Here is a 23,470-nt window from a genome sequence, read left to right on the forward strand (position 1 = left end):
TTTTGCTATTCACTTCTCTAATAATTAGTGATATTGAGCATCATTTCATGTGCCTGTTGGCCATTTGTATGTCTTTGAAGAAATGTGTATTTAGGTCTTCTTCCCACTTTTTAATTGAGTTGTTCAGTTTATATATATTAAAGCTGTATGAGCCGTTTGTATGTTTTGGAAACTAATCCCTTGTCAGTAGCATTGTTTGCAAACATTTTCTCCCAGTCCATAAGTTGACTTTTTGTTTTGTTTATGATTTACCTTTACTGTGTAAAAGCTTTTAAATATAATTAGGTCCCATTTGTTTATTTTTCTTTTTATGTCCATTACTCTAGAAGACAGACCCCCCCCCCCACCACCAAATATTGTGACTTTTGACAAAGAGTGTTCTGCCTATGTTTTCCTCTAGGAGTTTTATGATATCCAGTCTTACATTTAGGTCTTTTATCTATTTTGAATTTATTTTTGTGTATGTGTGCTAGTCACTCAGTCATGTCTAACTCTTTATGACCCCATGGACTCTAATCCTCCAAGCTCCTCTGTCCATGGCATTCTCCAGGCAAGAATACTGGAGTGGGTTGCCAGTTCCTTCTCCAATTTTTGTATATGTATATGGTGTTAGAGAATATTCTAATTTTGTTATTTTATATGTGGCTGTCTAGTTTTCCCTATACCACTTATTGAAAAGACTGTCTTTTCTCCATTATATATCCTTGCCTCCTTTGTGGTAGATTAATAGACCATAAGTACATGGGTTTGGGGGCTTTCTGTGCTATTCCATTGGTCTGTAAGTCTGTTTTTGTGCCAGTACCATACTATTTTGATTATTGCCAGTTTGTAGTACAGTCTAAAGTAAGGGATTGTGGATTAAACTTTTAGCTTCATTCTTTCTCAAGATTGTTTTGGCTATTCAGAGTCTTTTGTGTTTACATACAAATTTTAAAATTTTTTGTTCTAGTTGTGTGAAAAATGTCATTGGGAAGGCAGTGGCACCCCACTCCAGTACTCTTGCCTGGAAAATCCCATGGACACAGGAGCCTGATAGGCTGCAGTCCGTGGGGTCGTGAAGAGTCAGACACAACTGAGCGACTTCCCTTTCACTTTTCACTTTCATGCATTGGAGAAGGAAATGGCAACCCACTCCAGTGTTCTTGCCTGGAGAATCCCAGGGACGGCGGAGCCTGGTGGGCTGCCGTCTATGGGGTCGCACAGAGTCGGACACGACTGAAGTGACTTAGCAGCATTGAATCCATAGATTGCTTGGGTAGTATGATAATTTTAACAATATTGATTCTTCCAGTCCAAGAATACAGTATATTAATATCTTCCATTTGTTTGTATCATCTTTAATTTCTTTCTTAAGCTTCTTATAGTTTTCAGAATATAGATCTCTTGCCTGCTTAGCTAGGTTTATTCCTTGGCATTTTTTGTTGTTGTTGTTCTTTTTGATGTAGTGATAAATGAGATTGTTTCCTTAATTTCTTTTTCTGATCTTTTACTGTTAGCATATAGAAATGCAAAAAAATTCTGTTAATTAATTTTGTATCCAGCAGCTATACTGAATCTACTGATGAACTCTAATCATTTTCTAGAAGCATCTTTCGGATTTCCTATGTATAGCATCATGTCATCTGCAAACAATGACAGTTTTACTTTTTTCCCAATTTGGATTTCTTCTATCTCTTTTTTTTTCTGAGTACTATAGCTCTGACTTCCAAGGCTATGTTGAATAAAACTAGCCAGAATGGTCATCTTTGTCTTATTCCTGATTGTAGAGAAAATGCTTTCAATTTTTCACCATTGAATATGATGTTAGCTATGGAATTGTCATTGATGGCCTTTATCATGTTGAGGTATGTTCCCTCTATGCCCACTTTCTGGAGAGTTTTTATTATAAATGGATGGTGAAATTTATCAAAAGCTTTTTCTGCATCTGTTGAGAGGATCATATGGTTTTTATTTTTCAATTTCTTAACTGATGTATCACATTGATATGCAGATAGTGAAAAGTCCTTGCATCCCTGGGGTAAATCCCACTTGATCATGGCGTACAATTCCTTTTTTTACTATTTATTTATTTATTTTTTGGCTGCTCTAGGTCTTCGTTGCTTTGCATGGGCTTTCTCTAGTTGCAGCAAGTGGGTGCTACTCTTCATTGCAGTGCTTGGGCTTCTCGTTGTGGTAGCTGCTTTTGTTGCTCTAGGCACATGGGCTTCAGTATTTGCAGCACGTGGGCTCAGTAGTTGTGGTGCAAGGCCGTAGTTGCCCAACAGCATGTGGAATCCTTCCAAACAGGGGAGCCTCCCAAACCTCACTCATAGTTACAGGTTTTACGTTTAGGTCTTTAATCCTTTTTGAGTTAAGTTTTGTATATGGTGGAAGATAAGAGTCCAGCTTCATTCTTTCAAATGGGGCTATCCAGTTTTCTGTTTCTGAAAAAAATGCTGTTTGCATTTTAATGAGATTACATTGAATCTATAAGTGACTTTAAGTAGCATGGGCTCTAAGAATATTATGTTTTTAAATTCCTGAACAAAGAATGTCTTTCCATTTATTTGTATCTTCTTTATAATTTCTTTCAGCAATGCTTTATGGTTTCTGTTAGTACCTCCCTCCTTCTTGTGGCCTAATAATATTTCGTTGTATGTATTGGGTTTTTATCCATTAACCCCCTTGGTTTGCAGGCCTTTGGACTTGGACTGGAATCATAACACTAGCTTTCCTGGGTTTTTCTGAACGAACTTTTTGGCTAATCCAGTATACATCACTTTTATTTATCCATTCATCAAGGGGTGGACTGTTGGATTGTTTCCATCTTGTGAGTATGAATGAATAATGCTGCAATTAATATTTGTTTACAAGTTTTTGTCTGGACATATGTTTTCATTGGGCTTCTCTGGTAGCTCAGCTGGTAAAGAATCCGCCTTCAATTGACTCTGGTTCAGTTCCTGGGTCAGGAAGATTCCCTGGAGAAGGGATTGGCTACCCACTCCAGTATTCATGGGGTTTCCTGGTGGCTCATATGGTAAAGAATCCTCCTGCAATGCGGGAGACCTGGGTTTGATCCCTGGGTTGGGAAGATCCCCTGGAGGAGGGCATGGCAACCCACTCCAGAATTCTTGCCTAGAGAATCCCCACGGACAGAGGAGCCCAGCAAGCTACAGGCCATGGGTTCGCAAAGAGTTGTACACAAATGAGCAACTGAACACAGCACATGTTTTCATTTCTCTTGGGTTTATCCTTCCCTTTTAAGAAGAACAGAATTTAAATAATAGCAAAGACTTCTGGAAGTCTAGGCTGCTAAAAGTTATTTTGAATATAACCTGTATTTATTGTTTTGATTAGACATGAAGGAAAGAAAAAATACAGTTCTGTGTCTTCAGAAACTTAAGAAACCAAATGCACACTTTTCACACTCATCACCCTGAGAACTCTTACACACAATTTTGCAAGTACTTGCTGATATACTACTAACTGAATATACAGAGTCGTATTCAGAGGGGCATCAAGGAGAACCTATATCTTTAATGAAGTCTTGAAATAGATGATGGACATTTACTGATAGCAAAAGGAAAATGTCCAGGTTTGGGGAAGTCATTGCTGTAATCATGGAGGTAAGCATCCATTATACAAAAAGATTTGCTTAAAGGAGTCTAAATGGGCAATAATGAAAGTAAAAGTTAGCAAGATGTCCTTCTCTATTATATGTATTCTTTGGGTGAAGTTGTTTGTATTAATATTTGATTGATATGATTCTCTTCTCTATTTATCCAACATTTCCCTCCTTAGTCCTAATCATTAATGTACTCATTCATTGACTCAGTCATTCAGCAAACACTCACTGAGTGCCTTTTAAGTACCAAGCACTGTGCTTGGTACTGGGGATACAATGATGGGTGAGTTATGCTGTGAAAACAAGGAATTAACAACTTAATGAAGAAGTCAAGATATAATAGCTTCACAAACAACCAATGTAATGTGGAAAGTGTACCATAACAGATTTGTGTATAATCCCTCCAAACCATTCTATATCTTGTCACTAGGCACTTAAAAGTTCTATTAAAAAGTGCTATTCCTTAAAAGTTCCATTATCTCTGAAGAGATTTAAATGCTGCTGGGAGGTTAACTTGAAGTCATTACTTTGCTTAAAATCCTTCATTGGATTCCCATTTTCATAAGATTAAGTTTAAATTCCCTTGATATTGCTTCTGTTGTCGAAAATGCCCCCCACTATTCTCCTACTTCGTTTGTACTTAAAACTTTAAAACTCAGTGTAGGTATCATCTCATCTAGGAATATTTTATTGATGTTCCACAAATTGTTGATTAGGTGGTTTTTTTCCCAATATTGTTGTCACTAAGTCATGTCAGACTCTGCAACCTCATGGACTGTAGCATAACAGGCTCCTCTGTCCTCCACTATCTCCCAGAGTTTGCTCAAATTCATGTCTTTTGAGTTGGTAATGCTATCTAAGCATCTCATCCTCTGCTGCCCCCTTCTTTTGTCTTCAATCTTTCCCAGCATCAGGGTCTTTTCCAGTGAGTTGACTCTTCACATCAGGTGGCTAAAGTATTGGAGCCTCAGCAACAATCCTACCAGTGAATATTCAGCATTAATTTCCTTTAAGAATGAGGGGTTTGATCTCTTTGCTACCCAAAGCACTCTCAAGAGTTTCTTGAGCACCACAATTTGAAAGCATCAATTCTTTGGCGCTCAGCCTTCTTAACAGACCAACTCTTAAATCTGTACATAACTACTGGAAAAGCCATAGGTTTGACTATATGGACCTTTGTTGGCAAAGTGATGTCTCTGCTTTTTAATACTCTGTCTAGGTTTGCCATAGCTTTTGTGTATTCTTGCCATCTCATCTTAGTCTCTTCTGCTTCTGTTACATCTTTATCATTTCTGTCCTCTATCATGCCCATCTTTGCATGAAATGTTCCCTTGATATCCAACTTTCTTGAAGAAATCTCTAATCTTACCCATTTTAATGTTTTCTTCTATTTCTTTGCATTGTTCATTTAAGAAGGCCTTCTTATCTCTCCTTTGCTATTCTCTGAAACTCTGCATTTAGCTGGGTATATCTTTCCCTTTCTCCTTTGTCTTCTACTTTTCTTCCTTCCTCAGCTATTGGCAAAGCCCCCTCAGACAACCACTTTGCCTTCTTACATTTCTTTTTCTTTGGGATGGTTTTGGTCACTGCCTCCTGTATATTGTTATGGACCTCCATCCACTCTGTCTAGTCACCTCCAATCATAAGGGATTTGTTTTAGGTCATACCTGAATGGCCTAGTAGTTTTCCCTACTTTCTTCAATTTAAGCCTGAATTTTGCAGTAAGGAGCTCATGATCTGAGCTGATGTTTTCTGTATACCTCCCATATTACCCTGATGATATATTGTCACGGCCCATACTATCTTGTAGTCATATTTTTATTTTTCCATATTCCCCTTTCTCACATATACTGTTACATGTGAATTCCTTGAGGAAATCAGCCAGATCTTACTAGTATTTTTGTCCGCAGTGTCTAGCATATAGTAGGTTCCCAGTGTTTGATGATGAATGAATAAATAAGTCAGTGAACTTTGTTTTCTTGTTTAGAGGCAGAAGACCAAAGACATGATATCTGAGCTGAAACTTAGGGGATACCTGAGATTCTCTAGGCACAGGAAAGGAGAAGGAAAAAAATATTCCTGTCCAAGGCAACATTATTTGCAAAGGCATAGAAATAAGAAAAAGCCCACCGTGTTTAAGATGCAGCAAATCATTCTTTATATCAGAAACTAGACACTTGTCAGAAATAAAACTCAATCTCAGTATAAACATTTTCCAAATGATGCTGGGCAAGCCTTACGCTGCTAGCACTACAGAATTCTTAAAATAGGATCTGTGTATTATTTTGTAGCCTGGTGAATCTTGGGTAGATTTTGGCATTTAAATGACTCACTTATAGGATGTAGAGAACAGGGAACCTCCACCTACACCATTGGTGAGAATGTAAATTGGTACAGCCACTGCAGAAAGCAGTATGAAAGTTTCACAGAAAACTAAAAATAGGACTACCATATAACCCAGCAATTCCACTCCTGGGTATGTATCCAAAAAATAAAAAACAGTAATGAAAAAAGATAAATGCATCCCAGTGTTCATGGCAACATTATTTATAATTGCCAAAATATGGAACCAGTCTAAGTGTCCATCAACAGATGAATGGATAAAGACATTACACACACACACACACACACACACACACACACACACACACAATGGGCTGCTTGCTACTCATCCATAAAAAAAGTGTGAAGTTTTGCCTTTTGCAGCAATGTGGATGGACTTAGAGGATATTATGCTAAGTGAAGGGGCTTTCGCAGTGGCTCAGGCAGTAAAGAATCGGCCTACAATGCAGGAGACCCCTGGGTCAGGAAGATGCCATGGAGAAGGGAGTGGCTACCCGCTCCAGTATTCTTGCCTGCAGAATTTCATGGGCAGAGGAGCTTGGGAGGCTACAGTCCATGCAAAGAGTTGGACACGACAGAGCTAACACATACTATATATGCTAAGTGAAATAAGTCAGACAAGAAAGATACTCTATGATACCATTTATACATGGAATCTAAAATAAACCAGTAAATATAACAAAAAAGCAGCAGACTCACAGATGTAGAGAACAAACTAGAGGTTACTAGTAGGGAGAGGAAGGAAGGAAGGGGCAATACAGGGGTAAGGAAGTACGAGCTATTAGATATAAAATAAGCTATAAGCATATGTTGTACAACACAGGGGATATAGCCAATATTTTATAGTAACTATAAATGGAGCATAATCTTTAAAAGTTGCAAACCACTATATTCTATGCTTGTAATTGATATAACATTTACAGCAACTATATTTCAATAAGTAATTAAATAAACACACTAATTCCTTGTCATATGTACATCTCAATCTGTCATTATTATTTGATTCTCCTCAAATTTGCAGGCTATTTTTTAGTGTTTATGTGTATGGTAAAATGGGAGTAAGGAGGGGCAATTATTACTGGAAACTTACATAACAGAATTTTTACTTTAGTTTCCAGAATCTAATTGCATCAAATTATGGTTGAGTAGACCCTATACCTTAGGAACCATCCAGAATGGAATTGCACAATAAGATATATGAGTAACTCAAGTATTAAAGGGAGAAATCAAGCCAGCTGATACGCTTTTCTCTAAATTGGCCATCAATGAGACCTTAGTTAACTTATGTTAAGCTGCTGCAGTAGCTAAGACTGTCAGTATCAACAGGCTTTCAGACTTAGCATACTAAGTGTTCAGAAGTAAAAAGAGTCTTGATGAGATTGTATCACTTCTCTTGAGCTACTGGCAAGGACCTAGGGAGGAAAAATACATGTGCTAACTGTTGATGACAGCTGTTTTTTATAGTTTTTTGTGGCGGTGGTAACACATAAGACTTGCCGTTTTAATCATGTTTAACTGTACAGTTCAGTGGCACTAAATACACTTACGTTGTTCTGCAACTGTCACTACCTTCCATCTCCAAAACTATTTCATCACCCAAAGCTGAAACTACATACTCATTAAAAAAATAACTTCTTATTCTTCCCTTTTCCCAGCCCATGACAACCACCATTCTACTTTTTGATAACTATAGTTTTGAATACTCTAATTACCTCAAAAAAGTGAAATCATATGATGTTTGGCCTTTTGTGGCTGGCTTGTTTCAGCTATTTTCACTTATTTCATAATCCCTTCAAGTTTCATCCATATGTGTATGGATAACATATGTAAGAATTTCCTTCTTTTTAAGGCTGAATAATATTCCTATATGTATGCACCACATTTTGTTGACCCCTTCATCTGTCAGTGGATACTTGGGTTACTTCCACTTTTGACTATTGTGAATAATGCCACTATAAAAATAGGCACACAAATACCTGTTCAAGTTTCTGCTACTACTTCTTTTGAATATGTACCTAGAAGTGAAATTGCTGGATTATATAGTAATTCTATCTTTAATTTTTTGAGGACTCACCTTGTCGCTTTTTTAAATGTTAGAACAGAGGAAGAGCAGTGTGTGAAGGGTATGTAGCTATTGCCATTGTAGTAATGATTGAAGTTCTAAGATCTAAATTTCGGCCCTGTCTTAGCCATCTGTAAAATATGTGATCTTGGGTAGGTTACCCTGTTTAAACTTCTCTTAATTCACCTCTAAAATGAATATAATAATGCTTTACTAGATTTTTTTAAGAATTAATGAAATTATATATGTGATATTACTTGGTAATTTATAAAATGCTGTATAAACATTTACTAGATAAACTAGATCAGCTGCCAGGAAAACTCAGCCCTGGTGCTATCTTTGATTATTAAATACTATTACTGAGTTATTCAAATCCCAGAAAAGTTATTCTCTTGGGATCTGTACTGGTGTCACACTTCCATTTTCATTCACCACACTGGATAGAATAGTTTCAGATAAGGAGCTAACCCAAGTAGTTTATTTTCACCCTAAGCAGATGCCATAGGGTCCACTACCAGAGGCTGCCTTATAGCTTCAGGTTCATTTGGGAGTTAATGTTGTATATGTGTATACAAACAAGGTCCTCTAGTCCCACCAGTCCCACCACTTCCCTGGTCTTACAAAGTATGGTCCATAGCTCAGGATAGCTCTAGAATAGTTTCAACCTCCTGAAGGTACCTACAGCTAGTTCTCCCAATTCAGGTGTCACTTCCTTAAAAAGGGTCAATATCACTATCACTGTGGATCAGAGTACAAAATTTAAATCTGTCTGTACTTAATTCTTTGTCCTAGGTTCCTTAAACCAGAGGACCCAAAGTAGCTAAGAATGACAAAGCTAAAAACAAAAGACAGACCAAAAAAAAACTCATCTATCCAGCTCTGGAAACAATAGAATTTTCTAAACCTATACAAACATGTGTAAATCAAGTTGTGTATTACCTATAGTCTGTGGAGGGAAGTTTGATTTTTTTCCCCTCCTCTTCTTCCTTCTCTGCTGCTAAGTCACTTCAGTCGTGTCTGACTCTGTGCGACCCCATAGATGGCAGCCCACCAGGCTCCCCCGTCCCTGGGATTCTCCAGGCAAGAACACTGGAGTGGGTTGCCATTTCCTTCTCCAGTGCATGAAAGTGAAAAGTGAAAGCCAAGTCGCTCAGTCGTATCCGACTCTTAGCAACCTGCTGCTGCTGCTGCTGCTAAGTCGCTTCAGTCGTGTCCGACTCTGTGCGACTCCATAGACGGCAGCCCACCAGGCTCCTCTGTCCCTGGGATTCTCCAGGCAAGAACACTGGAGTGGGTTGCCATTTCCTACTCCAATGCATGAAAGTGAAAAATGAAAGGGAAGTTGCTCAGTCGTGTCCGACTCTTCTCGACCCCATGGACTGCAGCCTACCAGGCTCCTCCATCCATGGGATTTTCCAGGCAAGAGTACTGAAGTGGGGTGCCATCGTTATTATATTACTTATTGAATAGCAATAGTAATGATAATAATAAGGGCAGATTCTGACTAGAGGATTTAAGTAATTGGTCGTGACTCTTGAAACTTTTATTCTTATTGGCATGAAATCAAAGTCCTGGAAGCTCACCAAAGATGCTTGTCATCCAGAGTATGAATAGTGGTTTGAGTAGTCACTTCACACAATACATTACTGATGCTCTTCTTCTAGTCACTGCTTTTTTAAGTTAATAAAGTCAAATTTTTGGCTAAAGTTAAATAGAATGTTAAGGAAGCTCCTTTCTTTACTTTTCTAAAAGAAAAAAATTATAAAAATTACATGTGATCATTGTAAAAATTTGGAAACTTTCAGAAAAGTATAGAATAGGGTATAAAAGTATACATAATTCTAACATATTACAGTAAACAAATACTTTCTATTTTCATGTATGTCCTTCCCATCTTTTTCTATTGATCTATACACATATATCTTAACATAGTTAAGATTATACTTTACATGTATAGTTATACATGTTTTAAAATGCATATTATAAGAATTTTCTTGTGTCAGTGAATATTCTTTATAAAACACAAATATTGTATAATATTTTGTCATAAGGATGCATCACTGTTTAAATTTCTGTATTGTTAATCTTTTTATTTCTTTCCATTTCTCACTAATGTAAGCAACTCTTAAATAAACACATACAGGAAGACTTGTCCATTTTCTTAGAAGTGAAATTACTGGGTCAATGACTATGACTATTTAAGAACTTTTTAAAGAAAATCATCTTTGAGTTGTTAAAGGGTTTATGACACATCAACTTGAACACATCTTTGATAACTGTGTAGCTACTCGTATTCAAATAACCCCTACAAGTGTTACTGTTCATTGATCTAATCTTTCATTTCATACACTAGGATGCATCTCTTCCCTCTGTCGCCTATTCCTTGGGATAGAAATAAGGAGGTCTGACTGAGCCCTTATACAAGCCTTGTCAGACAAGTACTTATGTCCTTCTTGTTTAGGACCACCTATTTAACCCACTGCACTCAACATCCATATTTTCCTTTTTTTCTCTTACAGATGGAATGGGGCGAGTCCTTGCTCAAGATGTATATGCAAAGGACAACCTACCCCCTTTCCCAGCATCAGTAAAAGATGGCTATGCTGTCCGAGGTAAATATTTCAGTTTTCTTGAGTATCAACATACTCACATTGGTTTTGGGGGGTTTGTTGGCTTGTTTTGCTTTGTTTTTAGTGTTCTGTTTTTAGATTTTTAGCTCAGCCCAGGTACCTAATGACTGTTACATCTGTTTCCCCCTTTGTTGTCAAAATTCATACACAGATAACAATATTAACCTACACCTGTATATTTTCTGGCACAATCTTGAGTAAAACTTCAGAGAAAATACTGTAGTTACTTGAAAATTCTTACTCACAGATAACTATGTAGAGATTGATAAAGATACTGTGCCATAATTCTTTGGGCCTCTACATATACCAGATAGCAGACAGTCTTAGTCTGAAGTTTTCCAAATGTTTTCTAGTGGAAAACGTCTATAGGTCCAGGGAAGACAGGCAAACTCCCACCATGGGATAAAGTGGGCCAGTTTTTTTCTTTTGCTTTAAATTCAAACATCAGTAAGAGCTTCATAGAAAGCAAGTGTGAAGGAAACCTCTAAATCCCTAGAAGGTCCTATATTTCAGAGCTCCAAAGCTCCAGATTGTACCAGCAGTTCACACCTTCAGAATTGCCTGGGATGGCATAAAGCTCAAAAGCAAAATCATTTGCCTCCCTAAAGTCCAGTTTAAGAAAACACAAAATGAAAATGCAACTGAATTGCTTAGAAACTAATATCAGTTATATTATATTGGCTGACATCATTGAAGAAATGTTTAAAAACATTTGCCAGTTTATCAGAGCTGTTAAGAATGCCAGTTCCTTTCTAATGATCATTTATGGAGTCCCTTACTTGACTGTCTTCATTTTTAATTTTTTTTTATACTGTATCTAACCATTAAAATATTTTCCTCTTTCTTGTGATTAAATATATTCACTGATCCCCTCAATGTTGCATCACCAACTCTTAGGAGTATCTTTCTGTGTTGGAGACAGTAGAACAAATGGTTAAAGTTATGGACTTAAGCAAAGAAAGTGATCTGGGCTCTTGTACCAGTTCCATCTGTGTAACTTTAAGCACATCAGTTCAACTTTTTGAGCCTTGGTTTTCTTGTCTATAAAACTGTGATAATTATAACCATACTTATCCCAACAGGTTATTGTGAGGACTAAGTGGGACTGTAGAAAGTCTTAAAGTATCTGGCATTAAAAAAAAGCTCTCAATGTTTTTAATGTTTAATAATAGTACCTATTATTATCAATCATATTTACTTAAACCATCTCTGAAAAAAGGATAACATTATCTGAACTGTTATTCTCACAAAACAATGGAGAGGTTAATTCCTCCTAGTATATTCTTTCCACGAAGCTGTCTTAAATGCACCTAACTTAGCTTGATCTCACTAAATTAGTTGTTTTCATTGTCCAGTCACTAAGTTGTGTATGACTCTACAACCGCATGGACTGCAACATGCCAGGCTTCCCTGTCCTCGACTATCTCCTGACTTTGTTCAAGTTCATGTCCATTGAGTCGATGATGTTATCTAAATTACAGCTGAAAACAAATAACAAATGCCCATTGCCTCCTTTGTTTTCTAAGTTCATTTCTTCTATAATGTTTATTAAGATGAATATTGTTCAGAAAGAAATTATTTTAGTATTCTGATAGCCTCATTGACTCTACTTTGTTATTCCCTCTAAAACTTCTGTCTGAACTTTCAATTGGTAGCCATATTGGATTGTTCTGAAATGGAAAAGAATTCTTACTTCCAGAGTAGAACAAACAACTACACCAGATGAAACATCAAAGGGACAAGAAAGTCTTTTTTTTTTTTTTTACATACTCAGTAATATAAAGTAGGAGAAAGTGAGGAGGTAAATAATATGAGACAGAATTATTCCAAAACAGAATGTTGTTCTGTGATTTTTACATAAAGCTCAATATAAAACTATTGCTTTTAGTGTTTTTAGTTAGCCCACATGAACAATGAAAGTGCCTTTCTGCAACTGTAGAATCTTATCAAAGAAATGTGTATATAAAATTACCGTTTAGACTATCATAATCTATTGTTTTAAAGTGGTGGTGTTTTTAGTTATTTCACACATGTACACAAACACACAGAGACATTTAAAATGGCATCTCACAGTGTAAAAGGTTCAACAGACAGGCTGCCATGCAGCTAATTCACATTATTTCTTTCCTGCGAAGTATTGCTAGTTCTCTAAGATATGGAACATATAACAGAAAACCATCGTGGAAATGGTTACATTTCAAAGTTGGAATGGTTGGTTAATTATGATCAACATCACGATTAAGGCAGCAAAGGTTCTCAGTGGACGAAAAGGCATGGTCTAAGTCTTTTCTGTGCTGTAACCACCCTAGGCGGTGTTTTGGTGAAGAGCAGCCTTGAGGCTGCTGTTGTGGCTCTCTACCACTCTACTTCCTGTACCTCTTCTCTCCACCCTGTGTTCCTTTACTCCCATTCCTTCCTCCCCACTCCCTTTATTCTCCCTGTTTTTCTTCTCCTCTGCCTTTGCCTTAGGCCTTCCAGTAATAACCCGTGGCACCTGTGAACATTGCTAACCCTCTAGGTGTAAAGAGGTTCCTAACTTGCTCTGGATCACTAAGCATTAGCCAGTATCCTTCAGAAACATGTGGGATAAAACTCCAAACCAGTTGGAGGATCTCTTGCTTTAAGGTATGTGGGTTGAAAAATCAAGACAGTAACAAGTAGCTGAAGAAATAGGAACAGCTTTTAAAGAATAAGAAAGAATAGAGTATAAAGAAGACAGGAATTAAGCGATGATGATGTAAACTAATAAATCTAAAACTACATTCAGGAGGAGGAGGGAGTGAATTTGAAAGATATAAGCAGAGAAAATGAAAATAGCATTTACCAGCTAGAAACAATACAATAGTTTTATTCATATTTTTGAAGAGTTATTTCTCCCTTCACACTGATTAAGCTAATCATCTTCTTGATGCATTCACAGCCTCCTGTAGAGATGTGGGTGCCCATTGTCTCACAATTGCTTCTTAATTTGTTAATAAAGGCAAAGATATCTCAATACCAAGTTCACTCTCTTGAAAATGTTCAATTTGAAAGACTTAATGCTTCAGAATTAGTTTAGGTATCATTTAGGCAAAGGAAAAATTATAAACAAGCCAATAATTATTTTAAAAACCATGTGCAGCAAACAATTCTAGAAAATTAAGAGAAATCTTTGCACTTTATGTTAATAAATTTTTTACATGCTGATTAAATACATGCTTATGCAAATATAGAAAATCAAAAAGAACATTTTAAAATTACCCATTATCTCACTGTCTAGCTGCTAGTAACATCTATGTACTTCCTCCCAGTAGGTTAAAGTACATACTAAAATTCCGTATAACCTTTTTAATTTTGAGCTATTTCTTATTCTGTCACAAAAGTCATGTTTAAGTGTTTCTGTTTTGTCGAGTTAAGTCCTGTTTGTGAAAGGTTGTTGTTGAATCACGCGAATACACCGGGATTCTTGGCCCCCGGAGGAGAATTCAATCCGGGGCCAGAGACGAGGCTTGATCGCTCAGAGCTTTTGTGTAAAGTTTTATTAAAGTATAAAGGAGATAGAGAAAGCTTCTGACATAGGCATCAGAAGGGGGCAGAAAGAGTACCCCCCTTGCTAGTGTTAGCAATAAAGTTATATACTCTCCAATGAATCCGAAGAATGTCTGGAGGTTGTAAAGACCTCACCAGACCTACTCCCATAATTTACATTTTAAGATAACAGAATTAGCCAGAAGGTTTAATCCAAAGACTGGCCTTAATCCAGAGACTGTCCTCAGGCAGGATACATTATTGTTATATAACCCTAAGGAATGTAGAGAAAGAAAAAAAAGTTTGTCCTTTCTTCCTCCTTGAGAATTCCAGACCCCTCTCTCCTTGGGGACCCCTAGACTCCTTATCAACCTGCCTAGGAAATGACTCTCTCATTTGGCCGTAGCTGGTTCTCCAGTTCACTTGACAGCCTTTAGTCTTCCACCGTAGGACACTTTGGATGAAGAAGAGAGCCTTATGATATAGGAGCACTACTTAAGTGAGCCCAGAGATAATTTGAAATAATTAATTTTAGTTAATTCCAAAAAGCTTAAAATAATATATTTAAGGAAACAATATATCTTTTCCCAATACTAACAATATATGGGCATTTTTCTCCTGGAAGACAATGATAAAGAATATGAAATGCCTTCTAATTCATCTGTTCTACTCCTTGCCTGCTTTCCAGGCAGCAGATTTAAAATCCCAAACAATTCACCAGATTTAATCCCTCAGTATAAGTGCAGCAAGTACTGATCCTGTCGTGTTAGTCTCGTCATCTACCTTTGCCACCACTCCAAACTCTTTCTATAATGTTAATTTTAGTATACACAGAAATACTATTACCCTGTTGCCTATCCACCAGTCTTAGTTTGGTTCCATAGTTAGAGTAAACAAAATCTTAGTCCCTCTGCCTTATTCCTCCATTGAAGATACTTCCTAGGACCTCTGAAAGTTATGCTATCTCTCTGGCCTCCATTTATCCAACCCTAATGTGGAAACAATGAGACTTTTGTTACTGAAAATAAGTGAATAGCTATAAGAGATTCAAAGAGAGCTCCCACGTGAGTAGAAAATTAAAATGAGGGATAATTCTAGGGTGAATAGCCTTAGGATGATCATTTTCTGTATATTGTCACGTTGAATAGTTATCTAATGCTATCAATTTTATATCAAATGATATAATCAGATATCTTCAAATAAAGAGGTGAACAAGACTAAAAGTGTTTCCACATTAAAAAGGTGGAAGCAGCTTCAGGGTCTAGCATTAAGCTTTATAAATTGCTTACACAGTGCATTTGCTGTAAGAATTTGGCTTATATTGCTTTTATCACTTCCTTCAAATTAAATTATACAGTTGCAAAACATAAAAGAAAAGCTATTAACCGAAATGCCAGAATTGAGGCTGGGGGGTGGCGGTGGAAAGAGTCTAAGCCTTTACAGAAATCCTTGCAATCCATCCATTGTTTCTAATGGCATACTGTGGCTTATTTAGTTTCTTTCTTTCCAAGCTTTAGGTTCATCTGCCACTGTACCTCCACTTCTGCCCCCTCCCACCCAAGCTGGTAGAATTCATCTTGAAAATGGCAACCTTTTTCTTTTTATTTTTTTACATACCTCTTTAATAGGTTTTTAAAATAAGTATCAACAAGTTAGGTAGATTGATCATTACTTTTCTGCCTTTATAGTAAATAATGAGCCTTGTTGGTATAAAATCAGAACTTCTGTTGTAGTTCACTAATTTTTTTATTTAAGTTTTCTATTGGTCTGAATTTGTCTGGATTCCATCCAGTCTTACAGTGCTGTGCTTCTCAAAAAGGATAGTCCCTGAACCAGCTGCATAAACATCAGCTTGTTAGAAATGTAGAACCTCAGGACCTATCCCAACCTACTGAATCAGAACCTGTATTTTAACAAGCTCTCTAAGTGATTTCTATGTACATTAAGAGTTGAGAAGCACTGTTAAAAGGGAAATGGTAAAAATGACTCCTCCATTGGTATCAGGGACTTTCTATAATGTTGGTTGACTAAACCTTCCTTAGCCAACAACAGAGAGGCATAGTTCCCAGGTGGAAATTTTCAGAGGAAAGTGAAGAACCTAGTTAAAGTGAGACATATTCTCTCCCCAGTTAGTGTACCATCCTTGGTAACAAAGCATCTTGCTTCTTTCACTTAAAGACTGCTTCAGATGTTGGCTTCCCTGACACTCTATACCATCTTGGCCCCACGTTATCTCTAGCCACTCATTATATAATGACATTTGCTTGGAGTGCTTGTGCAGAACATTGAGATGAGTGTTTTGAGTGTATGTGTATTAGAATGTGTGAAGAGGGAAACAGGAAAACAAGAGGAGGACTGAAGAGCAGACAATTTCAAAAAAGAAATATAGGAAGTGATCCCTACCTCAAAAGAGCTTATTATCTAGCTAAAGAGATAAAATACATGTTTATAAAATTATTTAAGAAAATTTACAAAGCACAATACTAATGCATACAAGACAGTTTACAAACTTCCTACCTAAGTATTAGGGAAACGCAAAGTTCAATTCTTTATTTTAACAAGTATTTACTGGGCATCAATGACAAGCTTAGCACTATGTTAGACATAACCTAAGTTATATGGAATTGATCAGAGCAATCTTTCTAAACATTCTAAAGATGGTAAATGTTGACTCACATTTTAAAGAAAATAATATACCATGAACCAGCAGGAAAAGGAAGGCATTCAAAATACAGCATTTTCTATTAGAAAATATTTATTGTTTCATTCATGGGTTCATTTTTCTAAAAAGATTCTTAGGAGCCACACTCATTCATTTCTTTCACTTGCGAATACTTCATATATTTAACACTTATTGAATACCTATTTTTCAGCAGGTACCAGGAATTTCCCTGAGACAAATAAGCAAATGATTACAAATACATTAAGAAACCATAATTAGAGTTACTTCAGGAATACACTGGGGAAACAAAAGAGAAGGGGGAAGGAAGTCAGATATGACTTCCTAGAGAAGGTGACACTTGAGCTGAGTCCTAAAAACTAAGACGTTTTAACCAGAAGGCGGGGAGAAGGAAAGGACACTCCAAGCAGTGGGAGTAGCATATGTTGTGGAGCTGAAATATGAGTCATCTTGGTATTCTCAGTACTTGAGAGAGCAGCTAGACTATAAGATAGATGGAGGACAAAAACCAGAGCCTTTACACATACTGTTTCCTTTAGGTGAGTATCTTCAGATGCAGCATGTCCACTTCCATCTCCTCTCTCTGTCCTCTTATCACCTCTCCTTCTCCCTCACACACACACACACACACACACACTTTTTGCCTACTTAGTTCTGATTTATCCTTCATATTCAAATCATAAATTCTGTATATCAAGGTGGCTTTCCCTGACCCTCCAGGGTAGCTCAGGTACTCTCAGTGTATGCTCTCATTAAATTGTGTTCCTTTCCTTTAGAGTGGTTTTCTTAATTTATATTTGTATATTCATTAATGTGACTATTTGATTAACATTAAAATCTATCTCGCTCACTATCTCAGTGGCTTTAAGAGTTTTGGTTTCACCACACCCATAAAAAGACAGGCACTAAATACATTATACATCACAAACCAAATACAATACATATAAATATACATGCATGCATATATATAAACAAAATAAGTTTCTTGAAATAATATTCATCTTTACCATATGTGATAAAATATATTTTCTATTTTTCATTTAAAAAATTGCTTACAAGATGATTTTAAAGCCCACCTCTATTTGTGTAAAACATTGCAACAAATTGATACTGCATTAAAATAGAAACAGTATCTAGTTTTACTTCATTTCCCTGGTGGCTCAGTCATAAAGAATTTGCCTACAATGTAGGAGACACAGGTTCAACCCCTGGGTCAGGAAGATCCCCTGTAGAAGGAAATGGCAACCCACTCCAGTCTTCTTACCTGGGAAATCCCATGGACAGGGGAGCCTTGGGGGCTACACTCCATGAGGTTGCGAAAGAGTTGGAGATAACTTAGCGACTACACAACAACAACTAGTTTTACTCTCTACTCTGTCCCAGCATCTAGTATGACACTTATGACATAGAAGACACTCAGTAGAAATTCAGTGAATAAATGAAAGAAATAAAAAGCCTTAAAAGGGGTATTTTAACGTATGGTTATTTGAAATATTTTAAAACCATATTTTAAAGTATGGTTATTCCCATTTTTATCAACAAGCAAACTGAAGTTTAGAGAAAAATTTAGTAATTTGCTGAAAATCCTAAAGCTGATAATAGTCACAACCAGGATTCAGATTCAACTTTTACTCTAAAACCATGCTAATTTCCCCTTGTTCAAGAGGCAAAAAAAGAAAGTGTCTAGGTTGCTATGGGGAGGCAGAAAGCTGATAATATCTCTAGCAGAAAAATAAAAATGTTTATTCAGATTGAGATGTAATTAGTGCAAAACTCTGAAAGATAATTGACTTCTTAATTTTCTAAAGTAAGAAAATTATGATTAGTTTTAAAATACTGAGTGTGGGTATAGATGAAACAAAATTGGTAAAATGCTGATAATTGTTGAAGCGGTGATTTCTCTATCTGTTTTAAATTGTTTCATTAAAAAGAAAAAGGAACCCATGAAAGCAGCATAATAAGAATGCCATTCAGGAAAACTGCAGTAGTCTCTTTTTTACAGGTAAACACTGAAAATATTAATATAGTAGGATTCCAAAAAACACCAGAAAGCCAAGAGTTTATTAACTGAGACAAAGTCTAAAAAGCACAAGATACAACATATAGTAAGTAGAAGACACCTAATGTTAATTTTTGTCCCTCTTCACATTAAGTTAACCAAAGCCAGTTATACAAAAAAAGTGACTTATAAACAGCATTCTATATATAAGCCTTTAGAAAAAATACGTCTTTGCAGTCACATAAAGAACAATGAATTTTATATCTCCTCTCTAAAAAAGAGAAAATGCTTTTTATTATTTATAAACATGGCTGCAAATATGATTAAAATATTCATATAAATAGTGTTATCTTTGCTGTGTGTGTTCCCCCAGACCCTTGCTGTATGCCAGTTACAAGGAGGTAATGGTCATGATCATAAAACTCATTAGGTACATATTGCCTTGACAGTACTATTGGTCTGAAATCCGCGTTGTGTGTGAAGAAAACCCTTTTAAATACATTTATCTTCAGGAGTATTTTTTCATCCAGCCATTACTATACTGTATGTAGAAAAAAATTGGATAAGAAGTTTTCTCCATCTCAATTCTGAAAGTGTTTTCTTCCAGTTTAAAAATAAGCAGTCAGTGCACATTGTGATGCAGCACTGCCTATGTATTTTGTTTTTTTAGCAGCATTTTGATCCTTCATAAAAAAATAATGTTGTATTGGAAATTCAGGGTGTGAGTTTTCAAATCCTAGCTCTATCACTATCACTTGTTAAAGGTACTGAACCTTTTCTACCTGAGTTACTTCATTACATAACTCATTTCCTTCAAGCATCAGTTTGGTTCAGTTTAGTCACTCAGTCGTGTCCAACTCTTTGCGACCCCATGAATTGCAGCACGCCAGGCCTCCCTGTCCATCACCAACTCCCGGAGTTCACCCAGACTCATGTCCGTCAAGTCAGTCATGCCATCCAGCCATCTCATCCTCAGTCGTCCCCTTCTCCTCCTGCCTCCAATCCCTCCCAGCATCAGAGTCTTTTCCAGTGAGTCAGCTCTTTGCATGAGGTGGCCAAAGTACTGGAGTTTCAGCTTTAGCATTAGTCCCTCCAAAGAACATCCAGGACTGATCTCCTTTAGAATGGACTGGTTGGATCTCCTTGCCCTACTTCATGCTTCCCTCATAGCTCAGTCGGTAAAGAATCTGCCTGCAATGCAGGAGACCTGGGTTCAATTCCTGGGTCAGGAAGATCCCCTGGAGAAGGAAATGGCAATCCACTCCAGTATTCTTGCCTGGAAAATCCCATGGACAGAGGAGTCTGGCGGCCTACAGTCCGTGGGATCTCAAGAGTCAGACATGACTTAGCGACTAAACCACTACCACTTCATGTATAAGTCTCCACGAGTGTGTACACACACATCACACATACATACCCTTTTATTTAGGAGGATAGACTAAAAGAACTTCCTATTTAAAAGTGCAAGAGTGGAAATTATGAAACAACAAGAAAACTGTCTCCAAGGCACCAGGAACGGGCACATTTAGAACCACTTCTACTGGTACTTGTAAGTTGTGGATACCAACGATCTAACTAGTATTATAGTAACAAAACTTTTTTCTAAGCTAGGCGATCAGAAAAGTGTTCCAATTTCCTGAAGCCTTACCTAATCATTTGAGTCAACTTTTAGAATTCCAAGACTAGGTTCTTACTCCTTGCGATAGGTGCATTCTGATGATTGTTCTTGGTTCTGTTCATCTTACAGCTGCTGATGGCCCAGGAGATCGTTTCATCATTGGAGAATCCCAAGCTGGTGAACAGGTGAGATTCATAGGCCTGAAAAAGGCCCTAAAGATTTTAGTTTCATGGACTTTCAGAGTCTAATCCTAAACTTCTGCCATTGTTTTTATGGAAATCTTAGAGAAGGATTAGATGGGTCATCAAAGAGATGAAATGATGATTTCCCTGAGAAAGAATCAAATGAATTTTTTCTTAACGGAAAGAACGTGCATCTAGTCATATGCAGCATGGACACAGTGTTATTAGTATATCTCACAGACATGCCCCACAAGGATTTTCCAGCCCTGTGATTGGATGAATCTTTCTTCTAGTATAAACATTAATGTTCTGAATAGAGCTATAATTTCTAAGTGGTTTTCTCAGACTTTTCCCCAACTCATGTTATAAACAGGAAAACTTAGAAGAAGCAAATTATTTAATCTTTCTTGCTAATCATTTTGATTAATTTTACTCATTAGGGAGCTAACCAGAGAACAGATATACATATATTTCTATTAAGAAATGAAGTACTAAAAAAAAAAAAAAATGAAGTACTAATGGGCTATGGTGGATATTACAATAGAAGTCCTCTTACTGCTTTTGATACTACTAATTGGTCATTTGATTGGAAATAAGTTACAAATGGCAAATTATCTTTTAAAATAAATTTAAATAAATGAACATTTATTTGTCATTAATCTGATGGAGAGCCAAGGCTTTTCTTTTTTTTTTTTTTTTTTTCAAGGCTTTTCTTTTAATAAGTGTCTACTATTTGAGTTTCTATTATACCCACAAGGCATTATATGGGATTTCCAGTGTTGGTTTCTTTAAAGTTGAAGAAATTTTAAAGACCTTTGCACAGTGTCTAAGTATAGACTCCTTCTAGATTTTTATTATATTTTTACAGTACTTTTTACAGTTGTTTCACCTACACCTAATTTGACAGGAGTTCTTTTTTAGCAGACTTTTTTAAATGAGATGTTCCAAAGGTTTAGCTTAATTTTTTCAGGAAAAATAGAACTCTTTTTACCCTCATATATCATCGATTTATGGAATATTTACTTAAATAACGATTCAGTAGCAGCTATCACCACAAACTGGTACAAACAAGTTTGGGAACAAACAGTTTGCATCTTAGACCAGTAGTTTACAAGTGTCTAACAGTTTCAAACTTAGATTAGCTTAATTTTTTCAGGAAAAATAGAACTCTTTTTACCCTCATATATCATCAATTTATGGAATATTTACTTAAATAACGATTCAGTAGCAGCTATCACCACAAACTGGTACAAACAAGCTTGGGAACAAACAGTTTGCATCTTAGACCTGTAGTTTACAAGTGTCTAACAGTTTCAAACTTAGAGTGTACTGTAGGCATCATCTTGTTCAGTAGGAAGCGTATGTTAATCTAGTGAGCTGTGAAAGTTAATTAAAAGAGCTCTTTCCTTATTGACTAGAATCAGAAAAAGACCAGCACACCTTTCTGCTGTCACTAAGCACTCATAAGCATTGTATAAAAATAAAGGAGGAAATAATAAATAGAGCAGTTGAGCAAAAGCTATGTCCCACGCCTTAGCATGTCCTCCCATATGTACTAAAAATAGAGAGGGGTTGAGGAAGTATACAGGAGCATCATATGCTAATGGTGGCAACCCTAGCTCCCTCACCTCAACCAAGAAGTATATGTACTTCTTGAGCTCTGATGCTGAGCCTAATACTATAGTAATTAGATCCTTATCCATGCTATACATAGGCTGATTTCAGTCTTCATGACTGTTTTCCAAACAAAAAGAACAACTAGTCTTGGGTCCCTTTTTTTTTTTTATAAATAACTTATATAACTTAGTAAGTGATCAAGTAAGTGATCTTATAACTTACTTGACCTCTTGGTATGTATATCCATCAACAGTGGACATCTAAAGCATCCATTTTTTAACAAAGCTCCAAAATATTAATTATTCAAGGAATACTTCTCTGATCTTCAGTTAAGTCTATCCAACATTTATCAAGCACACCTACAGTTTGTACCAAGCACTCTGCTAGGTAGGGATATAAAGTAGATTAATACATGATTAATATTCTGAACAGTTTATATCTAGTGGAGGAGACAGAGTATAAACAACTAAATATAATACAATATATTAAGTGTTAAACTAATGCTGTCAGTCATGTGCTGTGGAAAACAATAGAGAGGTTAAGCATTTCATCCTAGAAGGGTTAGGAAAATGACATTGGAGCTGGGCGTAAGAGAGTTTTTACAAAAACAGAAATGAAAAAGGACCATCCCAAGCAGAAAGTATAGTGTAAGTCAAGACCTAGTGGTGTGTGTGGTAGTCACAGCCTAGTATGCTTAGGCAATGGCAGTAGATTGTTCAGAACCTTATGGCCCCTTAAACTTTATTACTAGTTATGACTTCCAACTGAAAACTAGAAGCCCAAGAAAAGTTGTGAAATTTAAAAATTGCCAGCTTCTTGTAAGTTCTCATAAAAGTATGATAGGAAAAAAAGATCAACACTATACAGGAAAACAGGGTTTTTCCTCAAATTACCTGGGAGGTGTTTTATCTCTAACGGATGTATCACACACATACACACTTTAAAGCAATCTCAGAGATCTTGCAAAAAGCCAAATTGCTCATTTATTGAAAGTACATATGCTTGAGATCTAAGGTGCCACTGCATCCACTAAGACAGTTTTTTATTTTACAACATACTTTATTGGTGTATGAAATACTTGATCTTAGTCACTTACCATTTGGTCCTATTGATTAGCATCCAATATCAGTTCAGTCACTCAGTCGCGTCCAACTCTTTGCGACAACCATGAACCGCAGCACGCCAGGCTTCCTGTCCATCACCAACTCCCGGAGTTCACCCAAACCCA

The 23,470-nt window shown here is 36.6% G+C and overlaps 1 protein-coding gene across 12 annotated transcripts in view; it reads left to right on the top strand.

Moving 5' to 3' along the window:
- Window positions 1-23,470, top strand: part of GPHN (gephyrin) — a 537,169-nt gene that overhangs the window by 438,024 nt on the left and 75,675 nt on the right. For all 12 annotated transcript variants that reach the window (XM_061429172.1, XM_061429169.1, XM_061429176.1 and 9 more), the window contains 2 exons: window positions 10,529-10,621; window positions 20,573-20,628. In XM_061429172.1, the coding sequence (XP_061285156.1) occupies window positions 10,529-10,621; window positions 20,573-20,628 (149 nt within the window). The remainder of the gene's footprint in view (window positions 1-10,528; window positions 10,622-20,572; window positions 20,629-23,470) is intronic.

The sequence above is a fragment of the Bos javanicus genome, chromosome 10 (assembly GCF_032452875.1).
Source record: "Bos javanicus breed banteng chromosome 10, ARS-OSU_banteng_1.0, whole genome shotgun sequence".
NCBI lineage: Eukaryota > Metazoa > Chordata > Mammalia > Artiodactyla > Bovidae > Bos > Bos javanicus.